Source organism: Aythya ferina, assembly GCF_964211825.1.
Source record: "Aythya ferina genome assembly, chromosome: 17".
NCBI classification, from domain to species: domain Eukaryota; kingdom Metazoa; phylum Chordata; class Aves; order Anseriformes; family Anatidae; genus Aythya; species Aythya ferina.
Window position 1 is genome coordinate 7,390,515 of NC_140316.1, and position 23,050 is coordinate 7,413,564.

Consider the following 23,050-nt stretch of genomic DNA (forward strand, 5'->3'; position numbering starts at 1 on the left):
TCACAGCTTTGTCAGTGACAGTGAGGACTCCAGCAATGTGCCTTCTCAGCAGTGTGCCAGTGGTACCAACATGGGCTCCTGTGGTCAGAGCTTTCACAGAGCTCCACCCTGCAAGGAGCAGCTGTGTCCTTGGCAGCATGGGGTCCCATGGTATTCCTTGTAACAGTTGCACCATGAAACCCCAGAGCCTCTATTGCAGGCCAAGAGGCTGATGCAAGCTGAAGAAGCAGGCACCAGCTTGTGAATTTTCAATGACTAGTAACAGGATCTTGGGAGCATCCTTTGTCTTTGTGTGTGTAAAGGCCACGGTGAAAAGCTCCAGTACTGGCAGAGCAGGTGATACCTCTGGCACACTGAGCATCCTGTGGAGCTAAAAGGAGATTGTTCACAACCATTCAGCATCCCCGCTGCCAAGCGAAGCTTTTTGTTAGATGAAAAGAGCATTTCCTATCTCTCTGCCAGGGCAGGTCCGTTTGTATATGGCATATACAGGCACACGGACACACACAATCCTTTGACATCTGTCTTGTACACAGGGCCTGAGGCAGACCAGAAAAGCCACTCACCTTGCCATTGCGATTATGTACCCGGAAGGCCATGTTGGGAGACATCAGCAGTAGGAGTGATTCCTGCTCTGAGAGCTTCTTTTTCAACCTCTCAATGACCTTGCTGCCCTTATTGGCTCTCTGAAGGGTGGGGGAGAGAGGGAGACAGAGGACATGAATGTCATTCTCCTACAGCTGCCCCAATTTATGCCAACACACATTTTCAGACCCATGGTCCCTTCCCTCTGAGAGCAGCAAAATGGCCCCAGGCAGGAGAAATGCTGTCAATAGGATTCACAGGGCTCCAGCTGCTCAGGAAGGTGTTATCTCTGCATTATCTCTTCAGCCAGACTTGACTCTGTGCCCAGTCCTAGCTGCCCCAGATGAAGGTGCAGGGCTGCGTGCCCACCGTCCCACTTACGCCCTGTATTTTCTGTTCTAGAGGCTGCAGGCAGTGTCCCATCACTGGGCAGCCATAGCACTGCCAGGTCCTCCACAAGCATCCTTAGTCAAGGAGAGTGAAGGCAACTTCTCTAAAAGTTGCTCGGAACTCTATCACCAAAATTCTTTCCCATCTGCTACCTACCAATGCATTTTCAGAGGTCACCTAAAACAAGTTTTTTTTTTTTTTTTTCTTGGATAAAACCCAGCCCCAAAGCCAGCCACGTACATTGTTTGGCACTGATGCACCAAAGCGTGTTTCCTAAACACCTGCATCTTGTGAGTAAGAGGCTTCCACACGGTGTTCTTCCTAGTATCTCACATTTTCCAGGAAACCCTCTCTGAAAGCTAGCCAGGGCAAAGGCACAAGAAGCATGTTCTTTGGAAGTGCAGGGGATTTTCTTCTCATGGTACAAGTAATTTTATTCATATCCTTCTCTACATACCATCAGGCTTTTAGTTTTCAAAGCCTTTTTTCTCATTTGGGTGGCAGGATGGTTCAAAGTCCAATAACTCTGAGAAAACATGCCTTGCAAGCAAAGACAAGCCTGGGCCAGAGACACCACATCTGTGTCAGACTGTCCAGTCAGAATAATTTGTATTCTCTTTATATATTGCTGTTGCTTTGACACTGGTGGAGTCAGAAAATGCTAGAAAAGCATAAGTGAGCCTGCAAAAATTCCAAAGTACATGCTTCTGACCAAAATCACTTACAGGATCATACTCAGACGGCCAGAAGTCAGACTTCCTAAGAAGTGCTATGCCACACTCCCAGTCCTTCTCGTGTCTACAGCATAAGAGCTCTGCTCTCCACATGAATGCCTGGATAAAGCAGTGACAGGTAGTCCCATGCAAGTAGGGAAGCTACTGGCTACCATAAAGCATCTTTTGCAGTTCCTGCATCCTCAAGGACACCATCATTCAAGCACTGCACTAGGATGAGCAACGATGGGCTGCGCAGCAGTCTAGATATCACTGCTAACAGAGCTGCACCACAAATCTCTGCTGGGTGGTCTCTGCAGGACTCCCCATGCTGTGCAGCTCTAGGAATGCTGCTTCTATCAGCATCTCATGTCAGCAAAGATACTGAATCTGTTCTATGCTTTGGATGGAGCGCTCAACCTCTTTTTACCTTTTCACGCTGGATGTCATTCTTGATCTGGGATATCTTGATCTTCATGGCATCCAGCTCCTCATCAGGTACCAGTGGGATGTTGGGCACTGCCTCAGACTCATCCACCATTTGGAAACTAAGGTCCGTGAGTGGGATGTACCATTTGCAGTCATACTGCTGGCTTTTTCTGAAAGACAGAAGTTCCAAACCTTTACTACTACTGGTGCTTGGCAACACCCACTCTCCCTTCCCACGATCCTTTCCTCATTATAGTTCAGAAGATACAGAAATGGGCACAACTTCACTGTGACTTCCAGGTGGGAAAAATCTGGCAAAAGGCTGCTCTCCAGTAAGAAACTGGAGTATTCAACTATCATTGCTGGCTAAACAGAGAACTGTGCTGAAGCTGAGATGCAAAGTACGTAGTCCAGAAAGGAAACCTCACCCTCCAATCTGCTTCTTGAGCTTGGCACACAGGAATAGATCAGTAAAAAGAAAGACATGACGGAGTTTGCGAGCCCCCTCAACTAGCTCCACCATGAAGCTGTCCTTCAGGAGCTGCCGGTGCTGGTGAAAAACAGAGAAAATGTTTTGGTTAGTGCAGGAAGGGCCCAAGTAAGGCACTGAGCCCCCTCAGCAACACACTCCATACTCCTTATGCATGACTCCTACCAGAGCCAATTGAGTAAATTGTTTCAATACAGAGAAAAAAAAAAAAAAAGAAAGAAAAAAAAAAGCTGTTAAATGCTCCTTATTGCAAGCTCTGCTCCCTGCTGTTGCCTTCTCTCCTAGGGGCAGCAATGGCCAGGCACCTCCTTCCTCATCTGGTTCCAGGTCAGAGCTGAGGCTTATTTCCATCACCTGTCTCTGAGCCCGTGTAATTTATGGTGAGTCATTGCCTGGCTTCTACATACCCGAGGGCCACGATCGCTCCCAGAACATCATCCCCCCCACAAACCAGTAGAGAGCAGCAAACACCACTTTTCTATCCGGGCTTTCCCTGCCCTCCCCAGGAGTCACTTTCCCAGCTACTGGGTGCAGCTGGAGCTATGAGGAGCCTACCAACACCTCCATTCCCAGCAGCATTAACAGCTGAATGCCATTGCTGCTTCTTTATTTTAAGTGCTGTTAAGGGATGATTCCTGACCAAAATGTGTAGCTAGCAAACTCCTCAGTAGTCCCTTACCAGCCTGTGTTTAAACAGGACCATCTGGATATGTCCCCTACCCCATGCCTGTTAAAAGCCTTTTTTTTTTTTTCCCCTCAAGTCAAACAAACATTCCTCAAACCTAGATGATGTAAAGAAAGTGCCTAACACTGATGCCATTATGTCTGCCTCTGGTTCCAGGAAGCTTTACAACCTTCTACATGAGAGACACACACTGGAGGGCAGAAGCACCTCTTTCCTATTGCCCTTGCAGCGGCTCTGCAGCTGACAGACAAAGTCTGGAGCGCTGGCAGTGAGGTGGATGGGTCTGTGCCGTGACCAGTGACCAACGCAGGAGTTTCAAATGCTGCTCCACGCACAGACCTTCTGTTCTGATGTGTCAGGATCAGTAAGACTTTGAGTGCACACCTGGAAGAATAGAAATCTCCCACTGATTTTCAAACAGAAGTCAAGGGTATGAAACTCTGGGCAAATTCTATTCCCACAACGACACGTAACTGTCAGGTTTGCCTTGCTTCATGGCCAGTACAAGCAGGCACCATCAGTGTATCCATGCAGGTCTGCTAAGACACTTTTTCCTGACCCACAGTATATTTCCTTGCTATTCCAGCTAGGGGGATGCTCCCCTGATGCCAGGGAGTGACACAGCACACGTGCTGTACACGCCATGACAACGTCACGGCTGGAGACTGCCCAACGCTCGCCAACACCCCCTCCTGCTGTATCACTGCCAGCCTTCTCCAGGCCCACGCATGACTTGCCAGTAGGATTTGCTGCTGGCCTGCAGCATCTCTGCAATCACCACACATGCAAAAGCTGTCCTGCTTTTCCAAAGGCAGCTCTGCTCCGGTGTGCAGTAGGAAAGCAGTTAACCTGAGCAAGGTCAAGACATCCAAAGCAGAATCGTGCCTCAGTTTCTCTGGGTTATGCCTCATGAGTTTTATTTGCTGCATGATATAACGAGCCTTGAACACGTTTACTGCAGAGAGTGGGAGTGCAAACCCCCGCACTGCCTCTCCTTCCTCCTACCATCCTTCCCATCTCGGCTCTCCAAATGAAAACAAACCACATCAGTCCCGAGCCCAGCACACATCATGGCAGGAAGCACAAGGGAGAGAAATGTCCTTGCAGACATAATTCTTGTTTCCACAGTCTGTCCTAGAGCACCCCAAACTTCCTGACATGGGCTAAGAGTCTGCGTTTTACTGTCTGCAGCTGCACTAGCAACACAGCAAGCTGCTGAAGCACAGATAGCATCAGCATCTCATCTTGGGGCCACCTGCCAATGTACAAAAGTCCTGGGAATCTGCGAGCAGCAGCAACCAAGGCTGCACCTTCCCCATAGTGCCAGGAAGTTAATGTTGCTCCCCAGCAGACTCTTGTACCATCTCTGGGCATGAGCCTGTGGAGATCTGGTATCCAGCAGTGATTCAGGCTCTGAAAGGCCTGTACATATGTTAATGTTTATTTTTAGGTGGGCGTGATCCTCCTGGCTTCTCCTCGGTGGTTTTGGAGAGAATGCCTGCCTGCATTGATGTCGCTGCTAATGATGTGCACTTGTGCATGCCTCCCCCCTCCTGCCCAGTCAACAAATCCCAGGTAGGCAGGAAACTGGAAACATCCAGCTTTAAAAATAAATAAGTAAGAAGGAGGTATGCTGTCAGTAGCAGAAACACTCTCCACAGCTGCAAAGAATTTCATCTGGGGGCATTAACAAAGCAGGGAAAGAGATTTTCTGAACAAGCCAAAACCCTGATCTCAGGTTGGTAGATCTGATGAATATTAATTATGCTGCAAATCAGCTCAGCTCCTCCAGGGCAATGAGAATAGCTGCTTGTTGCCAGCTCAACCTCAGCCCATTGTTCTTAGGTGTAAAGATGTTCTCTCAACTCACTCACCTCTGCTACCCAGGCAGGCACATGCCCCAGGCCTGACCTGCTTTGTGTCTCCCTTTTGCGAGACACTGGCAGGTGTGTTTGGCTTCGGCAGTATTCCTGTACCATCACCTAGACCACAGTATTTTGAAGATAAGCATGTCTTCAAGTGAAGGGATGCCCATAAAGAGGCACCAGTGACTGGAAGTCCTGGTGTCAAGCCTCCACAAAGCAAGACTAGAAGAGCCCATCGCTGTTCCCTGCAGCAAGGCCACAGACCTCCTCACACAGCCTGCCTGCTCCACCCAGGCGACCCCTTCTCCTGTGTCTAAATTTGCACCTCATCTGCGACTGCACGGTCTTTGGCTGTCATCATCTGAGCAGAATTTCTCCAGGCAGCCCTGCTCTCTGTCCCACATCTCCCCAAAACCCAAGCAGAAAGCTCAGCTATACAATGCCAAAACAGGGGTGTGATTTAACAGCCTTTGTACTTCCCGTCTGGGACTTGGGTACCCCTCCTTTGCACTGAGTTTATTTTGGCTGGCACTCCTGCGTACAAATTACCCAGGCTGACAAGACACAAGTTTTGGCAGCAGGATCTCTCAGCAAGGGAGCTGGGAAGAAGACAAGGGTGTATTTCCTAAGCTTGACTGGAAGAGAAATGAAGAGGTGAAAGGGATGTATTCCAGTCATCTGCTCGGAGGGAAACACTAAGCTTCCTTGAGCTTTCATTCTTCATTTCTTCTCACTCACGAGCTAGGTGGGAAGGTCTCCCACAGGGAGCCACAATGAGCAACCAAGGATCCAGGAAGGAGAGGACAGGAGAAAGGGTTTGCGGATCAAATCATAAGGGCGTGGAGCTTGATATTAGATCTAACTACCAGCTTCTCTGGGAAAACAGGATTTTCATTAGGGCTGGCCACAATAGGCATGCACCAGGCTGAGCAGCATCAGTGGAGCAGAGGAAGAGCGCTTCCAGCAAAGGGTCACATCCTTTGTTGCAAATGATTCATCTTGCCGGGAGGGTTCAGCAGGTCAGTGGGAAACAATAAAAGCATTTCCCAACTGGCTTACCAGATCCCTGCCAAGCCCCATGGTGAGGGAGCACAGGGCACCTTCCTGACCTCCCGGCATGAGTCAGCCCATCCTATCCCGCCCTGGGGGAGCCAGCAGCCCTCTCAGGCAGCACTTGTGCCCGTCAGGTGCGCAGGCCACCTCAGCTCCACCGGTCCTCTCTAGCATTTTGGGCACCAAAGCCCATCTTGGTCAACTCCCACCTACAGGCAGCAACTGCTGTTCCTTCCGTGGCCTCTTGCTAGACAGGGTCTCCTGAAACATGAGGTCTTTTAGCTTTGTGATCCTGCTGTATGAGATGTACAATACCTCATGTGTTTCCTAAAACAGGCTACACAGATAACAAACAACGTGAGTTTAGTATCAGAGTGGCAGTGTGATGCCCTCTCTTCCGCAAACAGCCCCAGTACTAGCAGGTGTCCAGCCCAGGAGCTCAGCTCAGCTACAGAAAGATGTTTGTGGAGGCCTAAAGGAAAATCTCACATTTTGTATCAAAATGGGGTGAATTAGGATCACCTTTAATCTCTTACACAGGGCCTGGGCCCTGTCACCTCCACAAAGCTGTTGTCAAGCTCCTGCACTGGTGCAGTAAAAGTCCCAAGTCTCCCTTCTAGACCCTGCTTTCCTTTTCATGTTTTTACCTGCTTCTTCTCCCACCCATCTCAGTGCTCTGGACAAAAGAGCTCTCCCTCTACATCCTTCAGTGCCTGGATACCTCTTTGGATTGCCTCCTGCTGTCCTCCTCCTCTTACCTCTGTTAACAAGCATCTCCCCCTTCTCTGCTACCAACCTCACGACTACCTATGTGCTCATCAATTCATCCTACAGTGTTTTTGTGCTGTTTGCACATGATAAATCCTGATGCTGTCACGTACCACTTAACTCCAGGAAGTGTGGCAGAAGGCAGAAGACCAGCTTGTCTGAGACACATTACAAAAAATGGAATGTAAAAACATACTCATCCAGAACCACAGCTGTACAAAGAGTTGTCTCCTCACGTGAGTGCCAAGGAAAGAGCTCATCCGATGTGGTGACAGCAGAGGCCTGCAGCGTGCGTGGGTGAGAGCCCCGGGAAGGACTGGAACATGTGTGATGCAGGAGGAGGAGGGTAAGAGCAGGAGATGGGTATTGGCATATGTCAGCGAGGAAGAGGTGGTTTGGTTTTCTGCAGAGCGTAGGAAGAAAATGATTCCTCGTGTGTGTGTGCATGTGTTGCAAGACCAGCATTGCAGAATAAAGGGATTCTCTGCCTAGGGAGCTAAATTGGCTGCCCTTTGAGCATTTTAATAGCCTTTTTTTTTTTTTTTTTTCTTCTTTCCAAAGCTTCTGTCACCAGGAGCTCTCTGACTCCAGCTGTGAGAGAGTGTGAAGCATCCAAGATCAGTTTTGAGTGCTCTATTGCCAACATCTGCCCAAGGCCTCTAGGAGCAGTAGGCACCAGGCCCCAAGCTGTGCGTGCCTGCCTGGGTCTAAGCTTAGCCCCCAGCTTTCCAATGGCTTTAGTTTGCACTTCTGTTCCCTTGCATAGCTCCTTTGCCCTTTCTTGTTCCTACCACAGCCTCTGCCACATTGAACAGGAGCCTAAAGCAATGATACCCTGTCCCTTGATTGCAGTTACAAGTCACATTTAGATACACGGTAGAGCAGTTTGCCAAGCAGCTGCTTTTCCTAAGTGCAGACATGGAAGGTCCACAGCAGCATATGATCCAAATCTGATCCAAAATGCAATCTAGTGGACTTGTTCCCAGAAGGAACTGCCTGTCTGCCCTCTCATGTGCTGAGGAGCTCAGACACTAAGCCAAGGTTAGCTTTCAGGCAGCTCCATTCCTCCATACCACTGTGGGATCACACAAATACCAGTGCCAACACTTCAGAGAGGGTGGGACTGCATGGCCATGGGCAGGGCAGAATGGCAGCCACCACCACCCAGATTGGTTTGAACTGCCCTGAAACAACACCCTGCCAAGAGCGCTGGATGAGCTGCAGTCAGGGAAGGCCCAGCATCTCCCAAATTAACTCCGTGATTTGCTGCAGTTTTATTAACTCCTGCTTTACAAAAATGAGCTGAATTAGGTGGAAGCACAAGCCTTGGCAGTGAAAGACAACACCAGCTTCACGATCGTTTGCACCCAGATTCAGATGAGAAAAAACATGCAGTCCACATAAGTGATTTGTTAATCAGTCTTGCAGGGCTATCACTCCTTCCCTTCTAGCTTATCTGGCACATCCTTCACCTTAAAGCATACATTTTCCTGCTTCTCCAGGGGACCACCCTCTGTAAAACCTTAAACAGGTTCCCTTTTCAAGACCAGAGGATAGCAGTAAAGAAGAGTCAGTGAGCAAATAAGGTGTCTGCTCCATGCTCCTAAAAGGTGTAAGATTTTTCACCCCTCCCATTCCGAGTCAGAAGGTGCTGTGCTACTCAGACTCCCCTTTTCCTTCCCTCTGTAAATGTGTTTGATTACTTAGAGAGTCAGTGAAGTGGATATCTGCAGATAACCCATCAAAAATGTAAAAAAATAATAATAAAATAGCAAAAGCAGAAAGGTAGGAAGAAAAGAAGCAGTAAGATAATGGAATAGTACAGGCTGAAGGGAGACAGATCCAAAAGTCTGGAAAAAGCCCTCCTGGCTTCCTTGTGCTGCCATCTACCATGTGCTCAAATGCTTCCTCAGAGATACAGGGACAGTACTGGGCTTGAAATTCTTAGGGCAAGACCAGAAAAGCTGTCAAAAAACTGCAAGGCCTACACTCCTCCCATACCCTTTCCTTAGAGTCCTACTGTGAGGACACATCCAAACCCTTCTGCAGATCATGGAGAAAATGTCCTCAGCCCAAGACCTCTATGTTCTGCTAGTTAAATTCAGCCTCAGGGCCATTCCTGCCTTTCCAAGCCCCAGCCAAGCACGCTGAGTGAACCACTCACAAATCAAACAGGCTGGGGCTGGTGCTCTCTTGGCTCATTTGTAGCAGCAGTCCCCAGCAAACTACAAAGCTGAGACTGGCCAGCAGCAAGGGCCAAGCTAGGTGTAGCATTCCCTCAGTGCTGGTTTGTAGGTTCAGCCCACCAACACGGGTCTTCCCTGTTGTAGCCCCTTCCGTCCCTGCAGTGAATGGTTTCACTCCCTTTGTACCCACCTCCTCACACTAACTGAAATACTCATTCAGCCCCAGCACATTAAACCATGCCCACAAATCACAGAAAGCTTTCAGTTTGCACTCATAAATCTAGAATTATGAAAAATTGCCTGCTGAGCCAAGCAGAACTGGGGGGCTGGTGTGCAGGAAGGACATCTGACATCCTGCAGGAAGATAGCAGGCAGGTCAGACCAAGCCAATGCCCCCGGAGCAGGGAACCACCGTTTGCAAAAGGGATGAAGACTTGTACTGCCTCCTGACCCACACCTCTTAGCAGCCCGTCACTAGGGAGATTAGCCACTCACTGCTACCCACAGTTCAAAGAGATCCTAAAAAAAAAAAAAAATAAAAAAAAAGAGCTGGAGCAAAGCAGATTCAACTCCTCCCGACAATGCACTCAAAGGGAAAATATTCTGCATAAAAGGCAAGGACTGGGGAAAAAAGATAACTGCGATCAGCACCTAAGCAATACATGAGGGAAAAAGGCTGTTTTCCCTCCTTCTCTTCCACCAAGGAAATTTCAAAGTGGTGTAAGATAAATAATGAGAAAAGCCATCAAAGCAAGCTGGTGATTCATTAAAATAAAAAAAATGCATTATGCATTGAGAGTAGTCAATTAGGAGATGCAAACTGCACGCTGTCCTGTCACCCCAGGGGAAGCACAAGCAAGGGGAGTGGGAGGAAAGGATAAGCAGAAAAGGAAAAATTTACAAGCATAAACAGAACCGAGCTATGACCCCAAGGTGAATAGCTTGTAGGAAACAGCAGCCATCACTAACCCACCCAGAGTAGCTGGAAGCTCCCTTTGTCTTTGGATTGCTACGAAGAGAATGAACGTAGCTACTCTCCAGACAGAGTGGTGTCAACCAAAGCATTACTGCTTCGAAAAATAAGGGCTACTGGTGCCAAATGATCAAAGAAAGTATCCACATTCAGATTCCCAGAGTGGAAGGCTGGGAAGCATCAGAAGCAAGTACTTTTCTTCCCTGAGCTCAGTGCAAGCAGTGTGGGAGAGAGCACAAAGGGTTCCCAGTTCCCTCCAGCACACCTACAGCCCTCTCCTTAGATACGTAGTCTACTTTTCCTCCCCACATCATACAAGAAGTCACTACAGGGCCAGTGAGAGTGTGAACTGGCCTGCTGAGCCCAATGCTGACAGGCCTCCCCCTTCCTGCTTTGTAAGATCTGACAAACATACTGCTCCAAAAAGAGATCATCAGGATTATCCTCCTGAGCCTGCCCCTCCGCCTGGGCTCTAGCACTTCATTAGGATTCTGCATGACACTTTCCAAAGCCTGCATCCCTCATTGAGATGCTGACAGACAACGAGAGAACACAAAGTGCTCCCTCCCCTCTGAGGGGGCATTCCAGCCTGCAATTTCTGCTGTGACTCAATCAGCATCCACTTTAATGAGGCCATCTACTATCTCCCGGCCTTGGTGACTGATGTTTGAGCTTGTACCTCAGTCTCTGATTGCTCAATCCTCCCTCTTCTCAGCTGCAGTTCTCCTCAGTTAACAAAATAAGAATATGACCAAGAATTGTAGGACAAACAGTGCACCCAATTCCCAGTACTGCAGCTTCTAGCAGATCTTTGTCAGCTGATAATCCGTTTAGCAGCTAAAAGCAAGCATGTTTAACTGACAGGATCTGGGAATACATCTTGAAGGTTTGCGTGTGTTAACAATCTCCTGGGCTTTGTAGGAGATGTTTTTGCACTGGCTAATTTGGGTCACTTTTGATCAGCCAGTGTCTTTGGCACGCTGCCACAATGCCTCTTATGAATTTACTCTCTTAGCTGCACCTCTCTTTTGTCCAATCTCCTACATCCTTCTGTCTCTTAATAATGTCAGTCCTGGTGTGTCCTCATCGGGAAGGACTGAACTGCCTTCTAATGAAATTACAAAGCAGATGAATCAAGCCCAATGAGGCACATAGGAGTTTACTATTGTATAGGTCTATGGCCTCCTTGCTCAGCACCACATGCAGGTAAGGGAACTTCACAACTTCAAACTTATTGGACACATTTCAACTCCTAGAAGAGCTGAGAAGGGCTGCATTGCACCCTTAGGAGTTAAATATCCCGCTTAGTTTTCCCAACTTATTCCATTTGTTTTGCTTCCTAGTCCCATTTACATTATTCTTTAGAAATAAGAATGCAAAAATGAGTTTTATAGTGCAAATTAATATTCTGGAAAACAGCTTTTCCTGCTATGATTTCTGATGTTTTCCTTACCTTTTTTCCCCATCTAGGCTTCCTGTTTGGTTTGAGTTTGCAGGTAAAATACAAATCCACTTAGTACATAACTACACATCGTAGAAATGACGTATGACAAATTATTATAACACCACTAAGGACAAAACTCTAATCATACTTTTCCTCTGGGTTTCCAAACTGTTTTCCAAGCAGAAAACAGAGAGGAGCTGTACTATATCCTTCAGAGAACAAGGACACTGAATAAACTGTTTCTTAGCAACAAACAAACGAATAGCTCAAGTTCCCAGTCTGCCTCACAAAGGCGCAACCAGTATTTAGGAACCGAGAAAATAATGGAAGCAGGAAGACTCACCTCCCCCTTCTTTACAGTCATGGACTGCCGACGAGGAGTGATCTCTTCATTGATGCTGGAGAGGAAGTTCTGCGAGATCCGCAGGGCATCCTGCAGGAGTGGATGATCAGGGTGGCTCACTGGAGTGTGCTTGAGCAAATCCTGCCACCAGGAACACAAGCAAAGAATAGAACCATGAGCACCACTGGAAAGCCGAAGGGTCTGAAGGTCTCTAACTAGAGCCATGGGACAAGATGCTCCATGACTTCTTACACATTAGAATAAGGCTGTATGTATGGAGGAAGAAGAGAAGTGATGCTCTGCACTTTGTAACACCAATGGATGGGTACCATCCCTGGGCTCTTCCCCCTCAGTGTAAAGTGAAGAGGCTCTTGTGCAGCATAAGAGCTTAATTTTTGCACTCCTGCAGCTCTATGGAAAATTTAAAGGGACAAAAAAAAAATAATAAAAAAAGGGACGACAAGTTTGAAAACTACCCTTCAGATACTTACATGCAGTACAAGTGTGCTGCGAGTCACTCGATCCACAGGTTTGTATAGCAGAGCTGTGAAAAAAAAAGCAATGTAAACATAAAAAAAAGAGGTACCTAAACATAGCCCCTACAGAGCAACTTGTCCAATGCCACTGAATGTACAGGCACAGGTTTATTAACCAACGAGCTACTAGAAACACTTCTCTAAGGTTAATGTGCTACACAGCCAATTAAACACACATCAACACAGAGGAAATAAACATGCTCCATGGGAAACAAATGCCCACTTGTGAGCACACCCTGTCAGACAGTGGATGAGCACACAAGGCAGTACTGAACAACTGCACACAGCATGGCACACTTTGAACAATTCCCTGGCAACCTGCCTGGTCCCACAGGTCAGAATCAGGCCTCGCCAAGGAGGTCCCTGAAAGGTTGGCAGTGCCTCCCTCCTTTTGGAGTTCAGCACGACACTGTTGAGTGCTTCCAAACCCTAATAATAGGCCAAAAAAAGGAAGGGGATTGGCTTTTACATTAGTCAGTATGGAAGCTTCATATAACATTGCTTATTTACTTTGCGCATGTATAAAGACAAGCACAATGAAAGCTGACCTTGACCAGGCTCTCTTGAGATGGCAAAAAACATAACAATTACTTGTAGGCTGATGTTTGTGCTATCACTGTGTAGGAGTCATTTTCTTAAGAACACAGCAGTCCTTTGGTTAGCTTGGTTTTGCCCAAAGGGACTCATCAGGTTTTACGCTGGGCAGAGATTTGCCCATGCATGCATGCAGTTTACTATGCACAAGCTCTACTACTTAGCAAAAGGGAACCGATTTCCTAGGTAAAGCCAGCAGAGATTCCATAATCTTCCAGCATTTAAAAAGAAGAAGTAAGAGTGGAGGTTTGGCAACAGCCCCCACACAGTCCTGACAAACCAGTCTCCTCTGCATGGATCACTCACTTTCCAAGGAATTTTTCGTCGTCTGATCTTTAGATTCCTTTGTGCTTCTAGCCTTTAGATTCTAAAAGAAAAAGAAAACCCACGTAGCAGGCAGTCAATCACCTTGAAATATCACATGGGAATGTAAGAGTCTATCTGCTCCTCCAAAGAAGGACCTAAGCGTGAATGGAGGACAGCCCTCTCACATTTCAACTCAGTGAAGGAAAAACATACTTTCCTTCTTGATAACTTCACCCTTGCCATGTCACAGGCACCCACGCATCTCAAATATTAATCAGGTTTCTTAGGAGTGTATGTCAATAGAGATGCAACAAAGCAGAGAACCACCTACAGCAACAGAGGGATGGTGGAATTTTTAATCACCTGTAAGAGAAAGGCATGTCCTTTGGATGGATGCAGCCATTGTCACAGCATGCATATGCCACCAATAAATAAAGTACAGGACTGGGATTTAGCACCCCTTTGTTATACTTCCTTATATGTGCTCTGAGCTGTGCAACCTTGGCCAAGTCATTGTCTTTCGTGGCCATAAAGGAACGATATCTATGACGCTTCTTTTTGCACATGGACTATGAAGCTGCACGTATTCATGTGCTCAGTGCTCTGAAATCCTCAGCAGGACGCTAACACAAATGCAAAAGTATCATTACCATCGTTCTAAATGCAGCAGGTACTGGCATAATTTCAGCATTAGCCTTCAGAAAACAGAAGAACTGAGGGATCACATTTGCCCAGAGCCCAGCAACCTGCTGCCCTAATCTCTACTCTATCCTCTAGGTGTTACCGTAACACTATCCATACATAGTGCTATTAATAAGTGGGAAACTCCACGGAATGCATTTTAGTACTGAAAGAAAAGTTAAGCACAGGGGAAGCTACTCTACTAATGAGCTGACACCACTGGAGCACAGAAGTGATAGGGCAAAGGACCAGAACCTGGTGGAAACCCTCAGTAAAGAAGAGAATAGAAGGCACTTGCGCTCTGATGAGTAGTACAGCAGATCCCAACAGGCAAGCCTTGCTTCCTTTGTTTCACAGAGGGACTGTTTCATTTTATCTGTTTATTATCAAAATCTAAAGGGACATGCAACATTGAACGTACTCATTAGCTTTTTCAGAGCAATAAGCACTCCCAGTATTATTCAGCTCTGATTATTTATTTGCTTGTTTTTAAGGACACGGATATGAAGTTCACATTCTCTTGGCAACTGAGTTCTTCAAGATATAATTACTGCAGTGCAAACAGTCAATGAGACCATGCACTGCCAGCAAAGCCGGTGGCCTGGGAAGCCTGAAAAAGCCTTCAAAATGCTTCGACACAAAGTACTCCTCTTAAAGACAGGAAATCAGAGCAGCCGGTAAATAATCTAGATTATGCTTGACACACTTGCCATTTTAAATTGAGTTTTCCTGTGCTACTCTCATCCTCTCCAAGGCAGTGAAGTCTGCAATTCCACAGATAGCCATAACACAAGCCATTAAGGATGGCTTTTTACATCACAGTCAGCATCATCATTAACAAGAGAGATATTTGAGAAGCTTAAAAACAGCTTTCCCTGCTAGAAATGCATGCAGGTGGCACAGAGCTGGGAATTTCAAAGTAATACCAGTTGTTACGACAATATTCCTTGGGCAGAAACAGCACATAAAGGCTGTCCATAGGATAACCTATATTAGGACAAAGTACAAATTGCTGTAAGAACACAAGCTGAAGCTAGGGGAGTTCATAACTCCTTCAGAAGTCAAGGTGGCAAAGATACTTGGAGAATAGACAGGAGTGACATTGCAGGGTACTAGTCAGATTCAGATGTCTCGTGTGTCTGAATACCATGATATTACCTCAGAGATTTCAGCAAACTGAGCATTGGCTTGGCAGCATTTCTCTGCTGTCTCCATAGCAACTTCATAGTTATCCACAAAGGCCCGGTACACTCCCAGCTGGCTAGCCTGCAGGAAGCAAAACAAAATAAAATAAAATAAACGCTGGGGAAGAAGACAGTTTGGGATGGCCAGCCTTGGCATCTAATGATCAGGTCATGTTCCTTCACAACAAAGAATTGCAGGGAATGCTGATCAGGCCCAGAAAGACAGCTCTGACCTGTGAGCTTTGCTTAACCAAGGCAGATGTCCCATGCATCCATCTCCATCTACCCTGAACAAGTTCACTTACTGGGCTGTGAGGATGACACACCCTTATTACTGCCATCTATTTTTCCCTTCTGAACTGCCAGATTAGTATCTATTAATCTTTTTGCTCATTGATGCAACTGGAACTGCTGGCTGTTTGCCACAAAACATGAATCAGACAGGAATGATTCAGCCCAACAGCACAAATGTGACCACAGTAAGCTACTTGTTGGCTTTTGTACGTATGCTGGTCACACTAAAACAAACCCAGATATTAACCTATATCTGCATCAGTAAACGTTGTAAAGGGCAGCAGAGTGCTGAAAATACAGAAGAGAGCCAGAGCATGATCTGTTTGAAAGGCAGTGACTGCAGCACTTAGGTGACAGAGAATGACAGTTCAAGCAGAAGGAATACACCATTGGTCTGGCTGAAGACACAGCAGGCCTCAGCGTCTAGTAATAAACAAACCACTGTCATCACTGAGCCCTAGCACTAATTCTGTTTGCTGACTTCTTTTTATTAATTGCAGCGATATTCATGCCAGAGAACATAAGATCCAGCTCAGGAAACCCCTGGGTAGTTTCCAAGCTTGTCTGAATTGCAGAACAGCTTTTACGCTGCAGAGCTCCACAGGCTGTGCTGTGAACACCTCAGCAGCTTGAATGTGCTTGCAGAAGTGTGGTCAGTTCTGAGCCAACAGGTGGAGTGCTGAAAAAAAGGCTTCTTTTTAATGAAGTTGTGTTTTTGTTTTTCCAAAAAAAGCTTACACTTATGATTTCTGCACCTTCCCTGCCACCTCTGCCCCACAGAGGCACCAGGCAGAGCAGTAGGTGCTCTTTTCCTCTCCTCCTCTGTCATAACCATTGTGTTTCCCATTCTCTATGAAGCTTTGTGCAACAAATGATGGAAGAGAAAAAGGCACTCCCCAAAGAACATTCCCTGCACAGATTTCTTTAGCTAATGGAGGCTACAGAAGTGAGCTATTTTCTATGGCGCATTTTACTAAAAGATTAGGAACCAGCCTCAACCCTCACACAAAATAACATTGTTATGGCTGAGGCTGGAGGAAACTGTGCTCACTTATGCCAGGGGTGATCTGGCCCCTGGAAGTGTGGAGATAATTAAATCTGTAGCTGCCACTGGGGCACAATTCCCTGAAGATGCTGTCAGAATTATCGTTCATATGCAGGGCTTATGACGTTTAGATTTGGATGATGCCAGCTAACGTGGCAGAACTTCAGAGTTTCTCCATTACTGTGTGGCTCTTCCATTTCCTACTACTCCTTAACAATCTTCCTAAGATTTCATTTTCCTTCTCTACACTTGCTGTCATTAAAATATCTATTCAATTAAAATCTGATCATCCAATCAAAGCAATGATGCTCACACTAGACATTAATGCTGGTTTAAGTTTTCCCTTTTTTGATTAAGAAGAAGGCAATGAAAACTAAACAAGCTTTGGTAAAAATAACTGGCTTTTGGTTAAAAAAAATTCCATTCCTGAAAACTATTAGTGATAATATTTGCTAAATATTTTTTTTATTTCTAAAAAAAAAGTTCTGAAGTGTTTCCTTTTAGTTATAAAATTGTACAAAATATTCCTCAAACACAAGAAACATATTTCACTCCCACATGCCTGATGGCTTTTGTTGTTTTTATTTTTTTTCCTCCCTCTCTTTTCCTTAGTTTCAACAGAGAAACTTGCCCAGTGCCAGGACCTGAGGCAATGGGCACAAACTGAAACACAAAAGGTTCTGTATGAACATCAGGAAGCACTTCTTTACTGTGCAGGTGACAGAGCACTGGCACAGGTTGCCCAGAGAGGTCGTACAGCCTCCCTCCTTGCAGATCTTCTAAGGTCACCTGAACATGGTCCTGGGCAACCTGCTCTAGGCAGCCCTGCTTGAGCAGGGAAGTGGGAACAGATGAGCTCCAGAGGTCCCTTCCAACCTCAACCATTCTGTGAAAGAGGTGGAACAACAATCACTAACATTGCAAATCTATTGTACTTTTTACCAGACCACATGAAATTCTAGTATTCCTTGCATGCACCATCTATAACTTTAGTCTACGGTGCTTTGCTTTGCAAGATATTAATGCCCCCAGATATCACAGAATAACAGCAAGGATTCTAGTGCTTATCATTAGATTGCATGACATGACCACAACTAGACAGTCTACTCCTGAAGATTTGATGTACAACCTGTATAGATGTCTTCTTATGCCTGATATTCTTGCAATTTCTCTCATCTAGCTGCTTCTCACTGCCTGCCAAAAATGACTAAGTTTATCTCATCCAGCTAGGGGTTCATGATTCCCACTGATACTGTACCAAACCATCAGAAACTGAAATTGCTGAAAGCTTCCTGCACTAGGGCGATTTGTTTCTTTGCTTCCGATACTAACCCAACAAAATCATCGGGTTACATATGCACAAGAATCAAGGGAACACAAAAATACAGTGCTATAGAAGGGCCTGTGATCACCGTCAGCAAGAAGCGGTCTTAAACAAAGGCCTAAAAAGCTGCACAGTGAGTCAAAGCTTGCTTGACAGCCAGCAGTGGTAAAGAATATATTCAGCTCTTCTTCGATTAACGCTATGTTCATTATTGCACTACACTTTCAATGCAGTGAGAGGTTTCCACTTTCAGCAACCTTCTATACCTTTGCTTCAGCAACCAGCAGCAGGTGGCTTTGTCTTCTTAAACCAGTTGCTCAAATTTCAAATTGCATATGCAGAGCTACTCACCAAGGCACCAACTCAATCCCTGCTGGCTAAAACATGCTGCCAGTGAAAAGTAGGCTCCTGTATTTTCATCAAGATGCTGGTGTGCATAGGAAACATCATCTTCCTGGCCTTCCTCCCCCGCTCCATAGGCAATGGCGTTGGTACTGGGCTACACAGCTGCTAACAACTGAGTGACCTTGGTAAAGTGTACTCCCCATCCAATAAACCCCTCACTGGAATGTAACTCCTACCCTGAGAATCAGAAGCACCTCAGGAATGCAGAGATTCCTTTCTTTTCTAAAAGGCAAAAAACAGCCCCTTTAATCCTTTGCTCTCTGCACATGCTAGGGGAAAGGCTGAAGGGGCCAAAGGAATTTCCTAGAACATAAACAATTTTTCATCTGACTCAGAAACTCAGCATTTTTCATTCAGCCACAGGAATATAGTTGATATGACTTTGTCCTGTTCTGCACTCAGAGAATTTTGTTGTAGTTGTTTGAAGGAGTCTTAGTAGCAGGTTGAATGGATCAGCAGAGCAGCAAGGGGAATCTCAAAAAGTGGGGTGGTAGAAATGCAAAGCTGAAGGTGACAACCATAAAAACAGAGAAATTCAGTACAAGATGGAGGAAAGCACCACAGAGAGAATGAAGTATGTGCGAGGGAGCTCAGCAACAAGGAGAAACACTTATCTTTCAGTGTTAAAAAGTAGGGATTTTTAAACACTGCCATTGTCCCATCTTCCTCTAAATGGCTTGATGACACTGCGGACACCCTGGAGATTCAACATTTCTCTAAAACTGTATTTGTATTAGTAGCACAGCTTGTTGGAGCCTTTAATTAACAGCAATGAAAGAGCCACTTTAGCTGTAGGCCTTTCACTGCAGTGAGGCAAAGCTATAAGCCTGTCATCTACTCCAGCTATGGGCTTTCATCCCTGTAGTCTATGCAAAGTCACTAGAAGGAATTAGAGCAGCACCTGTTAGATGAATAAGAGATAAGAGAAGCTTTGGCGATGGCAGCTAACTCACCAGCTTTTGGAAGAGGTCTCCTACGCGTTGCTGGTGACTCCACTGCTGCACTCGGGGAAAGAGCCCATCATAGAATTCTTTGTGGATCTCATAGAGCTCAGGCACTTTGAAGAATATTGTCTCAATCTGCTGACTAGTCAGCACAGGCTGAGATGTGGTGGCAGCTGCTTTCAAAGGCTTCATAGGCTGAAATGAGGAATGAAGGAAATCATTACCATGCAAACCAAGCACATCCACCCTTACCACATTACAACACATCCTTCCAAAGAGCTGTCCTGTTAATAAGTGATATTTGCATTCATATAACTCCTGAAAGCTTGACATTAACAAACCCTCTCATGGTGATCAGCCACCCCTGGTATATGGATTTCCCCAGGATGTTTGAAGGTGATTAAAATCCCTTTGCACTCAGTTTCCTCAATCTCTGTTCAGCTGTAGAACACTGTGTCTAATAGTTAGCACTGAATACTGGAAGACGGGGCCCCTGTACACTAGCACACTAATAACTCCCTGGTTGTGCCATATTCAATCCTCTCCTTAAGCTTCTCTTTCTTTACTGGAGAAGAAGGGTAACAGGAACCTTTTACACTGAGCAACCAATAAGCCAAGGTACCTGAAGTTCTGGGAAACTCTAGAAAGAAGCAGCAGTGAAAAGGCAAGTACCAGTGTTTGAAATGGTGTCTGCCACCAGTGCTTACCAGCAGCAGAGCCTCCAGGTGGCTCAGGTAGGTTTCCTCACTGGCCAGGATTCCTGACAGGACCCATTTTCTCATCTCCAGGCCTTTCTCCAGATCTGGCTCACTCTACAAAGAAGTTGTTAAAAGGGAAAAAAAAATAGGAAAAAAAAAAATGAGGATGGGGAGAAGGTATAATTCAGTTGACCACAGCATACTCAGTTATTTGATTTACTTAACAGACTAATGAAAAACAACCAAAAGAAAACACCTGTGCTAATTGTCTAGTTTCTAGAAATATACATCAATAAAAACATCAAGGAAATTTTTTTATTTACCAGAAACTGATGCCACTTAGATTGTTTATAGGTGTTAGCTTTAGTCATCCAAATTTGGTGCCTCAGCTAGTTGCCTGGGATTCTTCACATAATTTAAAACTTAAAATTTCAAAACTCAAAATTTATCTTTGTAAACAAATTTTAGGGTCCCTTGGTTCTGTGCAGTTCACTCCCTCCTCCCCTGAGAGTTGTCTATGATCCTATTCCAAAGCCATGTGTTTCTCTATGCAGACAGGATCACCTCCCCTGTATCTACACAGATGCGCATGAATATAGAGCAGTTACAGGCTGACACTGCTGTTAAGATGGCTGTTCTTTCTCCCACTCTCTACTATTCACCAAGTTATTTTTCAGTGCCAGCATGTATAATGTCTATTTTTAGTTAGAAGATGGAATAATCAGCAGTGCTTGGAATGCACATGCTGATTTTCTTATCAGGATTCCACGAAGCTGTTCTTAACCGAAACAATTGAAGAAGGAGAGAGAAGAAATAAATATGTGCATGAGCAAATGTACACACCAAAGGAAGATTATTACTTCTCTTAACACTCAATGTTAATCTCTTCTTTCACATTTCAACTATCCTTCTCCAAACCACTACCTGAAAAATGTTTAACCTGATAAAATGAAATTGAGTATTTCCACAAACTCTGAAAATAAATTGGCCAAACAGTGAAGGTTATAAATAACAAGAACATATTCCCCCCGACACTTCTACAGAACATTATTTCAATTTCTTGTTATTTCTGCCATTCATAGAAATGGCTTTTTACAATTTTTGCACCATTATTATGTTGTTAAATATCTCCAAGAGTAGAGTCAGTAGTTAGATCTGCAAAAGTAAATACTTTTCAAGGGTTTTGGGTAGGTTGTTTGGGGCGCCGTCCTACTCCTGTTAATATCCAGAGGAATCTTTGGCTATTGATTTTAGCAGCAGGGGGATTAGGAAACATAACAGCTTGTTCCACTCTACTGGCTGAACATAAAGCCCTTCTATAGCTGATTTTAAAAATCTCCATTTAATTTAGGGTCCTATGCTTTGAACTCTGCAAATGTATAGATGAGGTTCACTATGGAGAGAAGGTACCATGGCTCTAGGTAAGCTTACAGCAGCCATCACACTGAATGTGACTTTGAGCCCACGCACCACACTAAGAACGAAACATATCCTCACGCTCCCAGATATTTTTGGATTCAATCTCATCAGTAACAACCCTGACTTTCAAACGCTTTCGTTAAATTTCACAAGCTATTTTCTAGGCTAAAAGACTTTGCAGCAGCTCCTTTATAAAAATTTTGTGAGGTGCCAAATAACACCAACACCTCCTAAGTGAAAGTGGCAGACAGAAGCTGTTCTAAGGAAATGAATAAGATTTACATGTATGTCAGGTGCTACATGGAAAGAAGAACTTGTCTTTGCATCCTGCCTTTCAGAGAGGTTCAGTAAGAGCCACAGCGCCTTTTAAAATCTTGAAAGGGCATCTCAAAGGAGCTACGAATTTGTAATTCAGCAGGCAAATTCAGAAGATTTAAGAAAAACACCAGTGACAAGCTACACGGTAAAAGGAACACTGCAACAGATTCTGTGCATTATGGAGCACTTGTTACAGCTCAGTCAGAAATCTGCAACAATATTTTGACCATTCCTTTTCATTTCTATACCCATACTGCCTGGATGTCCACCCCCAGGCTGGGCATGGTGCACACAGGTAATCAAGAAAGACAGCACCAAGACGTCTAACAATTTCTTCCATTTAATGGGGCAAGCACTCAGCTGTCTCTGTGGAACTCCCAGGAGCTCTGATGCAAGAAAAACTCAAATCTCTTGGCTTCCAAAGATTTCTTACAACATTTACAAAAGAAAAACGCAGCTTCACAAAGAAGCATTGAAAAAAACAAACAGTGCTCCAAAGTCCCCACTGCTGCGGATGAGGTAAGCGGTCAATATTGACACAGCACTATGATTATGTCTAGCAGGTTCTCTTGGAGGAGGTGAGGGTTTAAAAACCAGCTGGGTATGTTTGTAACATCTGTAAAGAGCAGCACATGATGACGAGTCGTTTAAATGATTCAAACTTCCCCATCGCAACTGTGACACAACAGTTTTCATTATAGTACTGAGAACAGCTTTCCTCTTCACAAATAAAAGCTTTAATTTATAAGCCAGTTCTTGCTGGGCATCGTCAGCTGACAGAGACGGCATTTTCTGTCTGAATGTTAATTTCCTCTCTTAAAGAGATTTGCTTTCAGGGAGACAAACATCTCCCAGGACACACTACAGACCTTCCTTCCTGGCCATTACCACAAGGTCACATTGAGAAGTCCACAGTGTTGTCCTAATCCTTTTTATAGGAGCATTTTCCAAGTGCAATGCTTGCAAAACTGTAGCCTCAGCGCCAGCCAGCCAGAGCAGGGCCTGGCTGCTTTAAGATATAGGGCAGCAGTTGCTGAAGAAACCCTCTGGGAAGTTTTTTCAACAATCACAGAGCACACTGCAAGATTTCCAAAGCAATACCTCCAATTTACATATGGATTCCTCAATGTGGAAAGATGATCTCCTGCTGCTCCTGCTGCGTCAGGGATCAATATGCTACCATGCTGCTGCTGTCTCCATTGTGCTGCCACGCTGCATCTCCTCCTGAGAACCAGTGCCCTGACATGGGTTTCCTGCTGAGGAAGGCCTTTTCTGACAATGTCATCTGGGGCTGCGCTAGGCAGCAGTTCTTGCTGCTAGACGAACTCCTGGAGACCAGTCCCTGTTCTTCCTCAGCCTCAGGGTGCTTTTTAAGTCA

General features: G+C 45.4%; 1 protein-coding gene across 3 annotated transcripts in view; it reads right to left on the minus strand.

Annotated features, from left to right (window-relative positions):
- Nucleotides 1-23,050, minus strand: part of BCR (BCR activator of RhoGEF and GTPase) — a 102,081-nt gene that overhangs the window by 24,556 nt on the left and 54,475 nt on the right. For all 3 annotated transcript variants that reach the window (XM_084538944.1, XM_084538946.1, XM_084538945.1), the window contains exons 3-11: nt 19,945-20,049; nt 19,247-19,432; nt 15,200-15,307; nt 13,361-13,421; nt 12,416-12,468; nt 11,925-12,065; nt 2,546-2,667; nt 2,119-2,287; nt 567-686 (exon numbers count right to left, since the gene is read on the minus strand). In XM_084538944.1, the coding sequence (XP_084395070.1) occupies nt 567-686; nt 2,119-2,287; nt 2,546-2,667; nt 11,925-12,065; nt 12,416-12,468; nt 13,361-13,421; nt 15,200-15,307; nt 19,247-19,432; nt 19,945-20,049 (1,065 nt within the window). The remainder of the gene's footprint in view (nt 1-566; nt 687-2,118; nt 2,288-2,545; nt 2,668-11,924; nt 12,066-12,415; nt 12,469-13,360; nt 13,422-15,199; nt 15,308-19,246; nt 19,433-19,944; nt 20,050-23,050) is intronic.